We start from the raw sequence: 18,069 nt of genomic DNA, 5'->3' as shown, positions 1-18,069 counted from the left end.
TAATTATAAAGGATGTCAAGTAAACTTATCTACACTACTTTGAAGGTATAAAGGAAGGTGTGAAACAACAAACTGCCAGCAACTTTTCCTTCTCTAAAAATAATTTCTTAAATAAGATCTAAGATGGAAGCATTGCAGAATAGACGCACTGCAGAATAGAGAGACAAATTTCTAAGTTGTGGAATATAAGCAGTGTATAAACTGAAGACCATTGAGCAATGTTACTCAAGTGTATGGACATGGTACTAAGGTACTTCTGTAAAGCTTGACATTTAGCGATGTGGTGTTTTTCTTACCTGTCTCTGGTAATTCTGGGAGAGAATGAAGGCCAGGTAATGATTTTGGAGACACTATGCTGAAATTCAAATAGGGAAAAATAATTTAATGGAATGAAGGAAATATTATCAATTTTTTTTACAGTTGTGGATTTTAAATAAGAAAATAAAAAAAAATTCCTTCACGTTTGTAAATATCTCTAGATTGTAAATTGTAGTCTGTTAAAGAAATGTGTTGAAAATTGCACAACTTTCAGAACTTTACAAAGTCCAACCTTCCCCAACCAGTACAGCGAAGAAATCAAATACGCAATCTTGAAATTAAATCCCAAATAAATACAGACAATAACCTGGATTTTGTGGTCAGCTACAGAACAATGTTACTTGTGGCTAACCTTGAAGAAAGCTGCCCAGAAAGGTCTGACATGAATCTGGCCTCGAGTGACCGGTGTGCCAGCAGGGGGGGGGGGGGGGGGGGGGGGGGGTTGTGTAGAAGAATGGTTATGTTTCTAGACTAGTAATAGTTTAAATTTTAATTACAAATGACTATTATATTGTGGACTGAGTCTTTAAATTTAGGTTCAAATGAAGGGGGGGGGGGGGGTCATGTGACGATTCTGAATTCTGCCTGACAACAAGCCTGGCTTAGTCACATGACTAGCTGAGCAGGGTGGGACATTCTCATACCTATAGACATGCTGGCTTCAGGTTTTTGGGGTGGAAGAGAAAAATGAGGGAGGAAAGGAACACCATTCGGCATGATCGGCAGAGAGTAGAGGCTGCAGATTCTTTACAATCTACCGAAACTGGAAGCAGGATGGAGATGGTCTTTAGTTTATTAGATGCAGCCATCTAAACAATCCAGGAGATTGGTTCTGGCATGGCTAGGGGAAAGAAGAATCATCAGAGTTGGTTATACTTCTGGTAGTGGATTTGGGAAACTCTCCAAAAACTGAGGGAAGTGCCTGAGATAGTTACTCAAAATTACTGTTTGGTGAAACGGGAAAGAATGAACCCATTGAAAGCTGGAAGTGACAATGGACTGTTTGCTATAAAGAATGTAATTCCGGGGAGAGTGCATTGTATGCTAAATATAAAAGTGGACCGTTCTTTTCTGTAATTTTAAAGTATAAGATGCTTTTTGGTAGGTCTAACAGAGGGGAAATATACTGTAAATGGTAAAACTCTTAGGAATATAGAAAGTCAGAGAGATCTGGGTGTGCAGGTCCACAGATCTTTAAAGGTGGCAACACAAGTGGACAAGGTAGTCAAGAAAGCATACGGAATGCTCGCCTTCATTGGACGGGGCATCAAATATAAAAACTGGCAAGTCATGTTACAGTTGTATAGAACCTTGGTAAGGCTACACTTGGAATCTGGTCGCCACACTACCAGAAGGATGTGGAGGCTTTGGAGAGGGTGCAGAGGAGGTTTACCAGGATGTTGCCTGGTCTGGAGGGTGTTAGCTATGTGGAGAGGTTGAATAGACTCGGATGTTTTAATTAGAAAGACGGAGGTTGAGGGGTGACCCGATAGAGGTCTACAGAATTATATGGGGCATGGATAGAGTGGCACTCTTTTCCAGGGTGGAGGGGTCAGTCACCAGAGGGTACAAGTTTAAGGTATGTGGGGAAAGTTTAGAGGAGGTGTGCGAGGCAGGTTTTTTGACTCAGAGGGTGGTGAGTGCCTGGAACACGTTGCCAGGGGAGGTTGTGGAAGCAGATATATTAACGGCATTCAAAAGGCATCTTGACAAACACATGGATAGGATGGGTATAGAGGTATATGGCACAAGGATGTGCGGAGGGTTTTCGCAAAGGTTGGTATCATGACCGGTACAGGCTTGGAGGGTCGAAGGGCCTGTTCCTGTGCTGTATTGTTCTTTGTTCTATGCCTATAAAAATAGTGGGCAGGATTTTCCATTTGGGAGACTAAGGGTACGATTCTCCGTCCAGCGATGCCAGAATTGTGACTGGGCATAGATTCGTGCGCCAGCCAAAAATCGAGGTTGCCGCCGGAGCCAAACGGAACACCATGCTCCGGCGTCTCGATAGTGGCGTGTATGCGTTCCACACCCACGCCGACATGGGCACGCAAATTGTATAGTGACAGTCTTTAACATATCATTAACGGGCCTGACCCAGTAGTTTCCGGTCTCCTGTGATGATCTGCCTCTGGCAGGCAGAAGAGACACCTGCATGGTTCATTTGTATTATTCTTATTATTTAAAATGGGAACTGGGCATCGTGGCTGCTGAGGGTGAGAGAGGAGGTAAGACATGTTTCAACAGGCACAACCGTGGGTTGCCAGTGGTGCAGTTGGCTGGGAGGGGAGGGGTGGCAGGGCATCTGCCATGGTGGGGGAGTAGCGCGGGGCAACCAGGAGAAGAGCCGTGGGCCTGGGGTCTCCCCCGGGACTGGGGTGTCCAGGTACGGACTGCGATTTCTGTAGCCTGCAAGGCAGCTATCTGACTGCGCACTCCACTGACTGCCCACTGTGACCTGTAAATGTGCAGAGCGCCACCGGCCGTATGGGTGCCCACCTTCCCCTGATCCCCAGGATCCCTCAGACCCCAGCCAACCATCAATGGGATGGGTATGGTCCAGTGCGGCCATTGACCCACCAAATGTTGGCACCACCCCTCAGTGCACCAATCCGAGGCACTGACTCACTCCAGGAGGATTGGGCGGGTTTTGCAGAGCGCAGCCCGAACAGTGGACACATGCACCATGGCCCTTGCCACTGTCCCTCCAGGGCAGATGCCCCCACTAGTGGCATCATCAGCAAGCCCACCCCACAGGAACACAGTCAGCACCAAGCCCTACCTGCCCTCTGCGCTCCTGCTCCACCACCTGCACCCAGGCATGTAGGCACAACCCATGAGTCGCACACAGGACCCACAGCGCTCTACAGCTACTGTCCTAACAGGTGCCCATCCCTCGCCCAACCATGTCTGCAATCCCTGCCCGAATACATGCCACCAGCCATCGTGCTGGTCGGTGGCACCCAGTGGTCCCCTACTACCAGGTAGCAACCTGCTGAAGGGATAGCACTCGGCCCACCCAAGGAGGGCACCCACAGTAGACCATACAGGTGGGTGTGGGACAGGCTGTATTTTGGCAGGGGTCGGCGACAGGGTAGCTCCCCCCCCCCACCACACACAGTGATGAACATCGGCACCGGTGGTGCCAGGGGCACGTTGCGGCTAGAAGAGTTTTGGGGTATGGCCTGAGGAGATTCGGGGTATGGCCCAGGGGGGGGGGGGGGGGGGGGGGGGGGGTGCCGGGACTGGTTGACATCTGCGGTGAGGCTGCAGAGACAGGAGATACTTAGGGAGTACTCCACAGAACAGGAGCCTGCCACAGAGGAGCAGGGCCCAGCTGGTGAGGCTGGAGAGCAGCCGGCCAGCAGGCTGAGGAGGAGGTGGTAAGGAGGCACTGCAACAGGCCTCGTGTATTCCGATAGCGCCTGTCGTGCGAGGACCTGCCAGACCTGGCATGTAGCTGATGACTGCGACTGAGCAGGGAGACCCGTGCGACGCCTGTGCTGGATCATGCACCCATTTTTAACCGCGGGTTATGGGGGAGGACACCTGCTCCTGGTGGCCATCAAGGTGACGGTTGCCCTGAATTATGCAATTGCTGGCATGCCCCAGGTCCAGGGGGCGATCGTCGGGATGCATGCTCCTAAGGGTACCGGCACATTAGGGGGTGCCCTTCATCAATCGAAAGGGATTCTGCTCCCTCAAAGAGCAGTTGGTATTTGAGTACCGGCTCCACATTATGCACGTCTGCGGCCGCTATCCAGGCAGTGTGCATGATACTTCTGTCCTGGCACACCCAACGGTGACTTACACCTTCAAGATGCACACCTGGGTAAGATGCTGGCTCCTGGGCCCTCCAATACAGCTCTCGGAGAGTCTCCCATGTTGTGGTGGCCTCCTGCAACACCCACAACATCGTACAACAGCGGGACAACATGCTGGAGGAGCAGGTGGAGGAATGGCATATCTCGTCCAACAAGGACGATGTGGCGGATGGCCAGAATGAACATAATAATAATAATCGCTTATTGTCACAAGTAGGCTTCAATGTAGTTACTGTGAAAAGCCCCTAGTCGCCACATTCCGGCGCCTGTTCAGGGAGGCTGGTACAGGAATTGAACCCGCGCTGCTGGCCTTGTTCAGCTGTTTAGCCCACTGTACTAAATCAGCCCTTATGGCTTGGGCAGGCACTGGAGGCCGCACAATGTGTGCGTCAGGACTGCCGCGCATGGAACAACTTGATTGCCTCCAGGGAGCCTGGCCACTGGCAGTTCAACCATCCCATCCATTCCCCACACCCCAGCACTCCCACCTCCCTTCCGAGCTTCCTACCAGCTACACTACAGGGTGTTGACCCTGGGTCGGCAGTATCAGCGGGTCGAATCCACGGGGTGGAGGATGGTGATGATTCGCTCCATGGTGAGCTCTGCTGCTCCACAAAGTCTGACTGCCACCCAGATATCACATTCCACTGTCCTCCCTGCATGATCCCTGCATGTGTGCTAGCCAATCCATCACAAAGGCCCACAGAACTTGGGGTGGAAAGTGGTGAGCCGTGATGGGTCACACACTGGGTAGGCCCTATCACACAGCGTCCCCGCATCTCTGACCAAGGCTCCTGCCTCCTCTGAGGGCGGCCCCTGGGGGTACCCCTGACTGCCCTGACCCCTGCTGCCCTCCAACATCCCCATCCCACATCACTGGCTCCCACACAGATTTGACCCCCCCGCACCTATTCCCACCCAGCATACCTTCTGCAGCCAGCCCAGGTCTCCCCTGGCACCCTGCAGACAAAGGGCCATGGCAGTTTGGAATGTCGTTGAACATGTGTTTATTGGTGACAGTGTTATGTACAACACCTGTGTCCTAGCCCCTAACACTATCCTATGTACTACACCCATGCCAACCTAACTGGTGTCTAACTTTCTAACCTTACAAGCCTTAATGCTCCTTTTAGGTGGTCCCCCAGGCGGTACATCAGGAGTCGAGGCAGTTTTCTGGGTACCCCCTTTTCCTTCACTTTTTGCAAATGTCCTCTGGAGCGCTTTGGGTGGCACAGCCCAAACAGGGAAGCCTGTTCCGCCCGCTTCCCATTGGATACGCTAGGAATAGGTTGAGGGGACTCAGAGGTGCTGTGGTGTGCCGGCACACCCACTATGGGTGTTAACAGCACGGGCCCCATCATCTCCTTCTCCCTTAGGGTGCATGATGGCCCCCAGGCTAGTCCTTGGAAAAGGGGAGGGCCAGAGCGAGCTCAGAGGGTTCCACTGTCAGCAGGCGCTGCCAGTCCTCAACCAGGATTTCCTAGCTCGCAGCCATGAAGCACAGAGACTGTGCCACGTCCCTCTGGGACTGGCCCAGGTCTACCAGCTCCAGGCCACTGCTTACGACGCAACCATGGCCCGTTTTAACTGGGCCACACTCTGGAGTGCCGCAGCAACGTCCATGTGGACCTGGTACATGGACGCCTTTGACATGGCTGTTCTGTCCTGTGCCTCAGCCACCGCCCACAGAGTGCCTTAGGTCTTGAACACCCTGACCATGGCCGATAGTTTCGTATTCTATGGCCTCCACCGTGGACACCACCCATGCGGTGTCGGTTTGGGTAGCATGCATGGTCGGCACCGCCTCCTGCCCCTGCAGGTGGTTGAACTCCTCCAACTGCACCTGCAGGCACTCAATGTTGCTGACACCCCCTCCAAGTCCCTGGTTCTGCACCTGCAACCTCCAACATTGATGGGACCACCCTTTCCAGAAGTGTAAGACCCATTTGGACAGCAGCTGGTCCCTGGGACAGGGCTGTCCTTCGACCATCTGCCCCCTCGGGGTTCCTACCTCCACCTGATGCACTGCTGCTCGTGTGTGGTGCGCACCAGGTAGTGCCCAGGAGCTTCCACACTAAAGAGCCAACCGAGGAGTGTTGCTAGGATGGTGGAGGGTGCCAGTGACAGCAGTGATGAGAAGTTGGTGGTGTCTCCGGACATGTGCTCCGGGGTGTTGCGGCTGGGGGCGTGGGATCCCGGCAGGTCCCGCCTCGTTCAGTTGCGGCTAGCATCGGGTGACACTGGCCGGTTCCTGATCGTCTGGCGGTGACCCTGCAAGACATAATACAAGATGCATGGTTAGATTGTGGGTAGGACTGGTGCGGGGAGAGGGGCGACTTACGTGTCTTAGGGATCTCACAATGCATTGAGGGTTCATTTGGTTGTCACATGCCAACCTCCTTCTCTGTGACTGCCTTCTCTCCCAACCCACCAACAGGTCCAACACCCTCTGCTCCACGATGGTAAGGGGCTGTAGGTCCTGTGGGCCCCCCATCCCTAAGTTTTTTCGCTCTTCTTGTGGTTGTGAGCAGCCTTCTCCTGGGGGAACAGATAATGCACAGTGAGACACATCTGGGCACGGGGAGCGCAGAGGGTCCGCAGCTGATGGCCTGTATGTGCGGGGCACCTGGCAACGGCAGACGGTACGGTTGTTGGCATGTGGTGTTCCACGTGCCATGAGTGCTGGCCCACTAGCATGTCCTGAATGGTTCTGGCACCGCTGGCGGGACCCGGAACACTCACCATTCAGTCCTGGCGTTGGCACTTATTCTCTCAAACAGAAAATCCAGCCCCAAGCTTTGATGCCAAGGCTGAATTGCGTGCAGTTTGTGTTCCCGTTGGGGGCGCTATTCAGTAAGAGTCCACGGACTCGGCATCAAGTTACTCCCCGCAATTGCCCTCGGCCCCCCACCAAATGTTTAACAGTAATTTTGAAGTTATTACATTGTTCCAAACCTTATTCAACAATATGTAACTTATTCCACAGATCTTACAATAGGCTTACAGCGTTCGAGTGAAAGTTATTGCCTATACATGATTGTCAATACATGACTGTAAGAGACAACAATTTATGGGAACCTCTGAAGCACCTTATGGAGAAGCAGAGTTTATGGATTTACCCATTATTCCTCACCTATCTAAACTCCCAAAGTTGCTGTCAGTTTAAGTGGAGCAATGATGGCGAACGCTGTCAGTTTCACTGTCATTAACACATCAAACTTTGGGTCATTGCGGATTAACAAAATTCAACCTAAGGTCAGCAGGATTGTTAACGTGACACATATTAAAAGCAAACAACAAAATATTTTAACAAGAGAGCAAAACAAGAGCTAACTAGTCAGTATCTAACCTAGGCCTTGGTGAAGATCTATCCATCATAGGAGTAGGTGGACTAGATGGTGGAGTACAATCTAAACATTAGAGAATAACAGAGGACATTAGTTTATGAACACATCGACAGGTAAACTGTCAAATTGATAATATAAGCAGCAACAATTTCTTCAAAACGTTTCTATAGCCAACACTTTCAAAAAATACACTTATTATAATAGCATCCTGCCATTTTGTGACAGTAGGCATGCTTTAAATTTAAATATTTTTCAATTTACTCTTTAAATTACCAGCATAAATAAAACTTAGAATATTCTGCAACTTTGAAAACGTACCAAATGAGGATTGCTTCCGATTCAGCGGGCTATGAGGTACTGCTGGTGTGGGTTCAGATAATGTCCGTTTATGCTTGGTTGTCAGCGGGGGTAGGGGTGGTCGTTTCTTAGTTGAAGGGCTGTCTGAGATAAAGACTGTAGTTCCAGCAGGAAGACAGGGGACAGGTGGTGGTGGTGGAAGTGGAGGCGGGATTTTTGGGGCTAAAGAGGCAACAAAGTCCATATAAATTAACATTGCATTAACATTTTGTTTATGAAGAACAATTTTATAAAATTGAGTCTTAAGACCATGTAAGATTACTGAATATTACATTTTGGTTGCAGAAAATTTAGCTAAGGTTCAAGTATTCTGAGCATTACAGGAAAAGGACCTGTAATATGTGTTCATTGCTCGGTGATTTTTAACTATTCATGTATACCTCAGATACATTTTTGGCCCTTTCCTATGTTTAAGATTCATTGGGTTTCAGAAGTAATTATACCTGAAAACACTCTGTCACAGCTAATGGTGCTGTTAATGATCAAATACAGACCTTTGATGGGTATCCTGGGGGGAATAGGAGGACCCTCTGACGAAGGAGAGAAGGGCTGAGATTCTATACTCCGTGACTGATTGGGCAATCCACAGAACTGCTCATGTCGACGATCGCGTGGTATGTTGGAAGAGTCTTTGCTGATAGCCACTGTGTTAGGCTTCTCTGTGCTCAGAGAGTGTTTGCCAGCAGGCTGGTAACAGCTGTGAGGCCGAATAGAACGTTCCCTTTTAAGAGGTCCCTGCTTTTTGAATAGAAGAACAGAAAGCTTACACAATATTACAAAATATTTTGTGAAAAAATAAGTTTGAGGAATAAAATGGTTTCAGAAGGAAGGTACAGGTTGGTAGTCTGAGCTATTGCAAAATGCTAAGCAACTGGGTACTAATGACATCAGTCAAAGATACATTATTATGTCTTGTACTAAGCAGACTACAGCATGTAACTCTATATATAAAGGTGGCAACAGTTGCTTCGCTTTTACATTGATCCCTCATTGTTCTCAGCATACTTTGTGAAATAGTATAAAATTGGTAACCAGTTTTAATCTTTCCTAATTTTCATTCAATTTGACATTAGATTCATGGTCACCTTTTTTACACTATCACATGTAGTAAAATCTTTAATGTGATGTGGGTGTCTCTGGCAAGACCAGAATTTGTGTCTATTGCTAATTCCCCTTGAACTGAGTTGCTTGCTAGCCCATTTCAGAGGGGCAGTTGAGAGTCAACCACATTGCTATGGATCTGGAGTGACATGTAGGCCAGGCCAGGTAAGGATGGCAGATTTCCTTCCTGAAATGGCAGCAGTGATCCAGGTTGATTTTTATGCCAATTAACAATAGCTTCATGATCACCATTACCGAAGCTAGTTTTCAGTTCCAGATTTTTTTATTAATTCAATTTAAATTCCAACAGATGATTTGAACCCATGTCCCTAGAGCAATAGTCCGGTGACATTAGCACTACCCTTCCATCTCCCCTTACTCTACTATTATTAAAAGTTAGGAATGTTGACTTTGGAAACGTTTGCTGGTGGACATAGGGGTCATTTTTTGCATTGGACCTGTGCCCTCTAGGCACTGGACTGCAACTGTTAGATGATAGAAAATACTATCATCTGATTGATCGGTGGTGGATTTGTACAGGGCTAATTTTCACTCAGGGTGAAAATCGGAGGTGTGGGGGCTAAAGCGGAATATGAAGCATAACCGACATTGTCAATGCTTATTGCTGGTGCCAGCTTTTGTTGAGGGTCGGAAACTGTGCCGATCATGGTTAGACACCATGGTTGAAACAGCACATGCAGATAATGCCACTTGGAAGTGACAAGAGTCACTTAAATGCTTCTTTGGATTGGGCCACCTTTCACTGGCTGAATTCAGTGTTGGAAGGTAGGAATGTGTTGGAGGATTACAGAGGAAGTGGGGGAGGTGGATGTGTTAAAATCACCCTCGAGGTTACAGTGGTGAAAAACATATCCTTAGTTGCTGCATCATCCAGTTCCGTAAAAGATCTGCACAAATTTTAATTAGTTAAGGAAAGCCAACACAGACTTGTCAAATTATATCTAACTGACAAGATTGAGTTTTTTTGAGGAGGTAATAGAGAAATGCCATGAGGGCAATGGTTGATGTGGTATACACAGACTCCCAAACGCATTTGGTAAAGTATCACATTGTAGGCTTTACAGCAAAGTGCAGCTCATGGAATAAAAGAGTTAGTGGTTGCATGAATACCAAATTGGTTAAGTGACAGGAAACAGAGAGCACACTCCAGCGCTTGTTCGGGACCACGGAGAGAGAATTCAGAATGTTCAATTCACTTAACAAGCACGTGCTTTGGGACTTATGGGAGGAAACCGAAACACCCGGAGGAATCCCACGCAGACACAGAGAGAACGCGCAGACTTCGCTCAAACAGTGACCCAGGCCAGGGATCAAACTCGGGTCCCTGGTGCTATGAAGCAACAGTGCTAACCACTGTGCCTTTCATCCCTTTGCTTATCAAGAATATATTCACCTCTGCCTTAAAATGTTTAAAGACTTTGCTTCCTGTACCTTTTGAGGAAGAGAGTTTCAAAGACTCACAACCGTCAGAAAAAATTCTCATCTCTGTCTTACATGGAAGACCCCTTATTTTTAAACAGTGACCCTAAGGGGTGTTCAAAATCATGGTAGATAGAGAAATATTCTCATTAGTGGCAGGATCGAGAACCAGGGGACACCAATTTAAGGTGAATGTCAAAAGAATAAATAGCAACATGGGGAAAACATTTTTTTTTACACAGTGAGTTGCTCAGACCTGGAACGCGCTGTCCAAGAGTGCTGGAGGCAGTGTCCATCATGGCTTTCTTTTTTTAAGATAAATTTAAAGTACCCAGTTCATTCTTTTTCCAATTAAGGGGCATTTTTGCGTGGCCAACCCACGTACCCTGTAAACTTTGGGTTGTGGGGGTGAGACCCACGTAAACATGGGGAGAATGTGAAAACTCCACATCGACAGTGACCCAGGGCAGGGATCAAATCCGGGTCCTCAGCGCATTGAGGCAGCAGTGCTAACCACTGTGCCACCGTGCTGCCCCAAACATCGTGGCTTTCAAGAAGGAATTGAATAAGCACCTGAAGGGAAATCATTTTCAGGGTTATGGGGAACAGGTTGAAGAGTAGCACTAGCTGAGTTCCTCTTGTAGAGAGGTAGCATGGACACAATGGATTGAATGTTTTCCTTTGTGGAGTAACCATTCAATGATTCTATTCTACAATGTTATTTTAAAATAGAAACTGAAATAAACTCACCTTTTCATCTAGATCATCATCACTCTCATAATAATCATCCTGTCCCAGTCGCCATTCATACTCCACATTAGTATGTAGATTAAACTGGTGTAGTTTTGCTTGAGTCAACTTTCATACAAACAGAGGATTGAGATAATTAATCATTTTTGAGCATCAAGGAAGCAATAAATCCCCAAAGCACTAAACAAATATTTTGTTTTGTATGCCTTCCCCCCAGCATAGGGCTAAATCGCTGGCTTTGAAAGCAGACCAAGGCAGGCCAGCAAAACGGTTCAATTCCCGTACCAGCCTCCCCGAACAGGTGCCGGAATGTGGCGACTAGGGACTTTCACAGTAACTTAATTTGAAGCCCACTTGTGAAAATAATGAAATGAAAATCGCTTATTGTCACGAGTAGGCTTCAATGAAGTTACTGTGAAAAGCCAGCAATTTCCATTTCATTTCACCAATGTTCTCATCATCTGAAAGCAATGATGCAAGCTGAAACCCTTTGTTTAGATACCCATGTATATTTATTTTCCTTTTTTAAATAAATTTAGTGCCCCAATTCATTTTTTTCCAATTAAGGGGCAATTTAGCGTGGGGAATCCACCTACCCTGCACATCTTCGGGTTGTGGGGTTGAAACCCAAGCAAACATGGGAAGACTCTGCAAACTCCACATGGACAGTGACCCAGAGCCGGATCGAACCTAGGACCTCGGCGCCGTGAGGCAGCAGTGCTAACCACTGCGCCACCGTGCCACTCACCCATGAATATTTTTCACATCTGCATAGGAACAGCCATCATTTGCTGGATTATTTGACTGCCGAGGTCATTGATGTACTAAGGGAATACTTTCAAACGTGCTATCTTCTCGATAAAACATTAAACCATTTACCCTTTCAGGTGAACGAGTTCAAAGATGAAAAAGAGAACTCTGCCTGGTGCCATGATCAATGTTTATCCTCAACCAACATCCATAAAAGCAAAGATTTCCTCGTCTTTATCACACCATTCTTTGTGGGATCTTATTCCACACAAATTGGCTGTCAACATTCCCACACTACTGGTGGTGACATTCTCTCTACCCACCTGTCCTGCGACAGAACTAGAGTCACAGCACTTCAAAAAGCGCTGCATTAAGTGCTTTGAGTGGTTTCAACATGCTCAGTGTATTCATATAAAATCAATAAAAATAATACTTGAATTATATTCATCAATTCACTTCAATCAAGGCAATGTATAGGAAGAAGAAATAAAGAAATAAATCACTGGTGGCGGTATTGAGTCTGCGCTAGCCATCAGTGAGAATGGGGATGAGGTCAGAAAATTTGCCGAGAATCGGAAAACGTGATTCTGGTGCCGTGATGACAAGACCGGGAACCTTATGTTAACACATTATAATATCATTAGCAGTCCCGCTGGGACTGCCTCATGCACTGAATTGGTCACCGCACAATTTAAAACTATATAAAAATTAGAACCTGGCGACATTACCTCCGAAGGGGATATTGGAGGTGAGCACTCAGGTCTTGGCATCTCGGGGGATGAAATCGCTCACAGGCCTTAGCAGTCCTACATGTCTGTGAGCCTTTAGGTGTAAAGAGGTCTGTCAGCTGGTTTGCAGGCAACATTTTCCTTGACCTCCTTGCTAGGCCTGTGGTGATATCACATGTATTGTTATACAATGAAAATTATTGGGCGCGATTCTCCGCACCCGCGGAAAATCGCGAAGTCGGCCGTGAAAACGGCTGACTTTTGCGACGGCCCGACACAGCCCCGTTCCTGACGTATTCACGTCCGGGAAATGGGCTAGGAACAGGGCCGCGTCAATCACGTGCGCGATGACGCCGGAACGCGACGACGACACGAACACGCCCACGTGAGGCCGCCCGACGCCGTAAAAAGGCGCAGGCGAGCACATAAACTGTACGCCAGGATGTCGGAGCTAAGGAGAGCAGCCCCGGGTTTCGTGGAGGCTGACGTGGAGACGCTGCTCGAATCAATCGAGCAGAGGAGGGGCATCATCTGCCCGAGTAGAGGGCATCGCCACCCTGCCAGCGCGGTGCGCCAGGCCTGGCGTGAGGTGGCTGCTGCCGTCAGTGCTGTGGGGCAGACCCCTCGCTCTGCAGAGCAATGTCGGAAGAAGATGCACAACCTCACCAGGGCTGCCAGGGTAAGTGCCAAGAGGGTGCCCCCGGGTCACAACCATCCCTCCCCCCTTTACTTAATCACCCACCTCCCCCCCCGGCACGGGGGTTGGAGGGGGATTGGGGCAGAGTGAGTTGAGGGTGGTTCACAAAGTTGTCACAGACCCAGCGCTCTGGCCCCCGTGGAGAGATGCAATGGTCTTATTACAACTTGACCCCCAAACTGTGCCAGTATCTGAACGGACTGCTGATACCTGCCGTATTGTAATGATCTACCTATGCCCCCTCCCCCAACAGGACAAGACCGCTCACAACACTCGTGAGCGGAACAAGACTGGAGGGGGTTCGCCCATCCTGCACCCCCTCACCACGTTTGAGCAGAGGGCACTGGACCTTGTTGGGGGATCTGCCACCCGGGAGATCGCGCAATGTGAGGTTGGCGGAGCTGCAACAAGTGAGACAACCCTGCATGACAAAACCCCCCCCCTCCCCCATCCTCTGTCCCTTCACACTCTGCCCACTGGAACACCTCCCCCATCCTCTGTCCCTTCACACACCCGGCCCACTTGGACACCTCCCCCATCCTCTGTCCCTTCACACACCCGGCCCACTTGGACACCTCCCCCATCCTCTGTCCCTTCACACACCCTGCCCACTTGGACACCTCCCCCATCCTCTGTCCCTTCACACCCTGTCCACTGGAACACCTCCCCCATCCTCTGTCCCTTCACACACCCTGCCCACTGGAACACCTCCCCCATCCTCTGTCCCTTCACACCCTGCCCACTGGGACCGTCCAGCGCCCGGTCGAGCGTCTGTAAATAACCCGTTTCATTCTCTTCCCTAGGACGTGACGCCGAACGACCAGGGCCGTCTGCCTCCAGGCGGACACAGGCATCTGCCTCCACCTCACCCAGGGCCGCACGACAGAAGGTGCCCGATCAGCGGGGAGTCCCATCCTCCCCAACCGAATCTGTGGAGCAGGACGCCCAGAGAGCAAGAGAGAGAAATGGCCCGCGAACGCCCTGCAGCCTCTCAGCGGGCCGATGACATAGAGGAGGCGTCCACCCATGACGACCTCGAGCTTGCGGCACAGCTATCTCCCACACCATCCACCATCCCAGAGACACTCACCCCGGTTGGCCTATTTAGTGGCGAGGCTCCTGGGTCACAGTCTGGGTCGCACATCACAGCTGAGAAGGTACAGCAGGTGGAGGTCGGAGCAGCCGAGGGCCCGGACTGGCGGAGGGCAGGCCAGGCCCAGCATCCAGCTGGCTCCCAGACGTTTTCCGAGTTCCTGGAGTTTCTCAACCCACCCGCACAGCCGATGCATCAAGAAACCCAGGGACACAATGACGGGATGAGGGCTGTCTTCCAGACTCTGCAGACGCTGTTAGAGGAGTCGAACCGCGTCCACGAGCAGGGAGTGGTGCCGCTCATGGCAGCAACCCAGGCCGACACGCACGGGTGGCATCCGCGGTGGAGGCAATGGGTCAGGTTATGCAAGGCGTTGGGCTTAATGTGCACGCGTCATCCTCGGCCCTGGACAGGGTTGCCCTCTCACAGGCAGCAATGCGCCAGAGCCAACACGACATTGCCGGCGCGCTGCGGGCCTTGGCCGAGTCTCAGCAGGTCATGGCCCAGTCGCAGCACGCCATGGCACAGTCACAGCAGTCGATGGCACAGTCCCAGCAGTCAGTCGCGGAGAGCATCAACCGCCTGACACATGTGCTAGATGGCGTCTTGCACTCACAGGTTGAAATCGCACGGTCCCTGGCGGGAATGTCTAACTCCCTGGACTCTGTCTTTGCAAACCTTCGGATCCTGGTGGATACCGTTGCAGGCCTCCAGGACTGGCAGCACCAGGTGTCGGTGGCGCGACGGGGCACCTCCCCGCTCGCACCTCTGTCCCAAAGTGAGGCCCGGGGGCCACCGGGCTCCCTGAGGGAGGAGGAGGTTTCGGGGCCCGTCCCATTAACTCCATCACGGGACGTCCCGGAATTCTCGGCCTCCCCCCGTCCCATCCCTGGTGCATCGGGTGGGCAGCAGGCAGAGCAGGGTGGCACAACGTCACCCGAGACGCCCTCAGAGCAGCCTGGCCCATCAAGGCCAGGTCGCCCCAGGAAACGCTTGCCGAAGGAGAAACGAGTCGAAGGGGACGATTCGCAGCAGTCCTCCTCCAATCCTGCTGTATCATCTGGGGAATCACTTAGATGTAGTGGTAGGGCCCGTAAGGCAACAAAGAGAGACACTGAGTCAGTTGGCACGGGTGAAGGGCACAGTTTAGTTGTAGGGGCTAGGGCACCTGTAAATTATTGTTAACATTAAACGCACTGTTCCACCTTACTTGTAATACCGTGTGATTGTTCCACAGCCACAGGAATCGTGATGGTGACCGAGTGTCGCTGGGGTTGACGAGCAGTGAAACTTCGGTGCCGGGTGTGCAGTCCCTGCCCCTCCCCCCACCCCCTCCCACAGCTAGCCCACGCGGGCACGTGGTGGAGTGCCCGTGACGAACTCAGCGGCCACCAAGGTGGATGGTTCAGCTATTGCCATGGGTCAGACTCTCTCTAACGATTCTGAGCTCACAGCTCATCGCAGAGCGGGCTGTCATCATTCCACATGGCACTGATCACACCCGCTGACACAGCCATCAATGTTGTGCCATACCGTCTGGACCCAGTGGTAAGGGTGATGTCGAAGTGGAGCAGTGTACACTGAGAGGGGGTGGGGGGGGGGGGCAGTTGTGTGTTGACCCTCTGCACGACTAGCGATGCAGGTGGTGGTTTGGTGTTCAGCGGGGACGTCGCATGCGACACATGAACCATGCTGCCACCAAGGCGTCGCGTGCCCGCCGGGTCCTTCGTGCCGCCTGCTGGACATCACCAGCACGTGGGTAGTGTCTGCGTGCTGCGCCCGCCACTCCGCCAGCCTCCTCCTCCTCCCTCTCCTCCTCCTCTGTGCTGGCACCACTGCCACTGGCTTCTCCCTCCGCCTCCTGCAGCAGGTCATCTCCCCTCTGCATCGCGATGTTGTGCAGCGCGCAGCAGACCAAAACAATGCGAGCGACCCTGTCGGGCTGGTACTGCAGGGCCCCTCCGGAGCAGTCCAGGTACCTGAATCTCATTTTCAGGAGGCCAAGGCAGCGCTCTACCACACCCCTGGTTGCTGCATGGGCCTCGTTGTATCGGGTTTCCGCATTGGTCTGAGGCCTCCGTATAGGCGTCATCAGCCAAGACCTCAGCGGATAACCCCTGTCGCCTAGCAACCAGCCCCTTAGCCGGGGGGGGGACGTCCCTCAAACATCGCAGGGATGTACGACTGCGCCAGTATGTAGGAGTCATGCACACTCCCTGGGAACCTTGCACAGACGTTCATGAACGTCATGTGGAGGTCGAATACCACCTGGATATTCATGGAGTATGTCCTCCTGTTTGTGAACACCTCCCTGTCCCCTGCAGGCGGGCGCACGGGAACGTGAACATAATCGATTGCCCCCTGCACCATCGGTATCCCGGCCACGCTGGCAAATCCACGAGCTTGTGAGTCTTGAGTTGCTCGGTCCTCGGGAAAGGTGATGTAGCGGTCCGCGATGGCATAGAGGGCGTCGGTCACATCCCGGATGCACCTGTGGACCGATGACTGGGAGATCCTGGAGAGGTCCCCGCTCGGAGACTGGAAGGAGCCGGTCGCATAGAAGTTAAGAGCGACCGTCACCTTGATGGCAACCGGGATCGCGTGTCCTCCCCCGTTCCACGTGGGGCGAGGTGCGCCACGAGGTGACAGATATGTATCACGGTCCGCCTACTCAGCCGGAGTCTCCTCCTGCAGGTGATGTCCGTCATTGTTAGGAAAGAGATCCGGACACGGTACACCCTCGGCCTTGGTCATCGCCTCTGGTGTCGTGGCTGCACCCTCACTCTCTCCTCCTCCCCCTCCTCCTCCTCCCCCCCTTGCTGCTCGACGACTGGCAACTCCTCGCCCTTCCCTCTGCTGCTGCAGCTGGCCCTGCATCCACTGCGGGTTGTGGCTGTGGATGCTGCTCCATCTCCAAATGCAGTGCAGCGGCCCCAACCACTGCGCAGAACATAGCCGTTCTGTTCGCAGACATTGTGCTAACCTACAGAAGGGTGGTGGGGGGCAGAGAAACGGGACATGTTAGACGGAGGTTAGTCGACACCTCGGCAGCCACCTGCCACGGGATACCTGTGTGTCCCGGTGGCCTGGTCGCGCTGCTGACACGCTGGTCACTTTCTGCATCCAACTGGCAGTTAACTACGTCCTCTTCACCGGTGCGTCAGTGGCCTGTGGCCGTAAGCCACAGGTCAACCAGCAGCCGTGTCCTCGTGACCGGCACGCCATGGCATGGTGGCAGACATTTTGTAACCGGGGTTGGACGAGTCACTCGCTCACTCTCTCCCTACCCCCCCCACTCCCACTCCCCCCCCCCCCCCCCTCAGTCTCCCCCACTCCCCCCTCAGTCTCCCCCACTCCCCCCTCAGTCTCCCCCACTCCCCCCCAGCTCTGGACCCCCTCCCGTTCTCGGGGATGCCTTCCCCGTTGTGGCCAGACTCCAGCAGTGCGCTGAGCGGTGCGCTCACCTCCTCGAAGCTCTTGTCAGCCAGCACGACTGGTTGACGAACTTCAAAAGCAGGTGTGTTGGCCGGCGTGAAAACATGGCGTGAGGACGTCGGGACTTCGGCCCATCCGGGCCGGAGAATAGCGGGGGGCCAACAAGTCGGGATTCTGGTTGTGTCGGGGTGTCTTTCGAGGCTTTTGCCGTGAATGGCGACGTGTAGTT

At 51.7% G+C, this 18,069-nt stretch overlaps 1 protein-coding gene across 3 annotated transcripts in view; it reads right to left on the bottom strand.

Moving 5' to 3' along the window:
• Nucleotides 1-18,069, bottom strand: part of unm_sa1614 (un-named sa1614) — a 319,542-nt gene that overhangs the window by 26,578 nt on the left and 274,895 nt on the right. For 2 of the 3 annotated variants that reach the window (XM_038803728.1, XM_038803727.1), the window contains 5 exons: nucleotides 11,138-11,245; nucleotides 8,341-8,584; nucleotides 7,808-8,008; nucleotides 7,492-7,552; nucleotides 297-355 (listed from right to left, as the gene is read on the bottom strand). In XM_038803728.1, coding sequence (XP_038659656.1) covers nucleotides 297-355; nucleotides 7,492-7,552; nucleotides 7,808-8,008; nucleotides 8,341-8,584; nucleotides 11,138-11,245 — 673 coding nt within the window. The remainder of the gene's footprint in view (nucleotides 1-296; nucleotides 356-7,491; nucleotides 7,553-7,807; nucleotides 8,009-8,340; nucleotides 8,585-11,137; nucleotides 11,246-18,069) is intronic. The other variant, XM_038803726.1, reaches the window with a different exon arrangement.

Source organism: Scyliorhinus canicula, chromosome 7, assembly GCF_902713615.1.
Source record: "Scyliorhinus canicula chromosome 7, sScyCan1.1, whole genome shotgun sequence".
In the NCBI taxonomy this organism is placed as follows: domain Eukaryota; kingdom Metazoa; phylum Chordata; class Chondrichthyes; order Carcharhiniformes; family Scyliorhinidae; genus Scyliorhinus; species Scyliorhinus canicula.
This window is presented reverse-complemented; position numbering and strand designations above follow the sequence as displayed.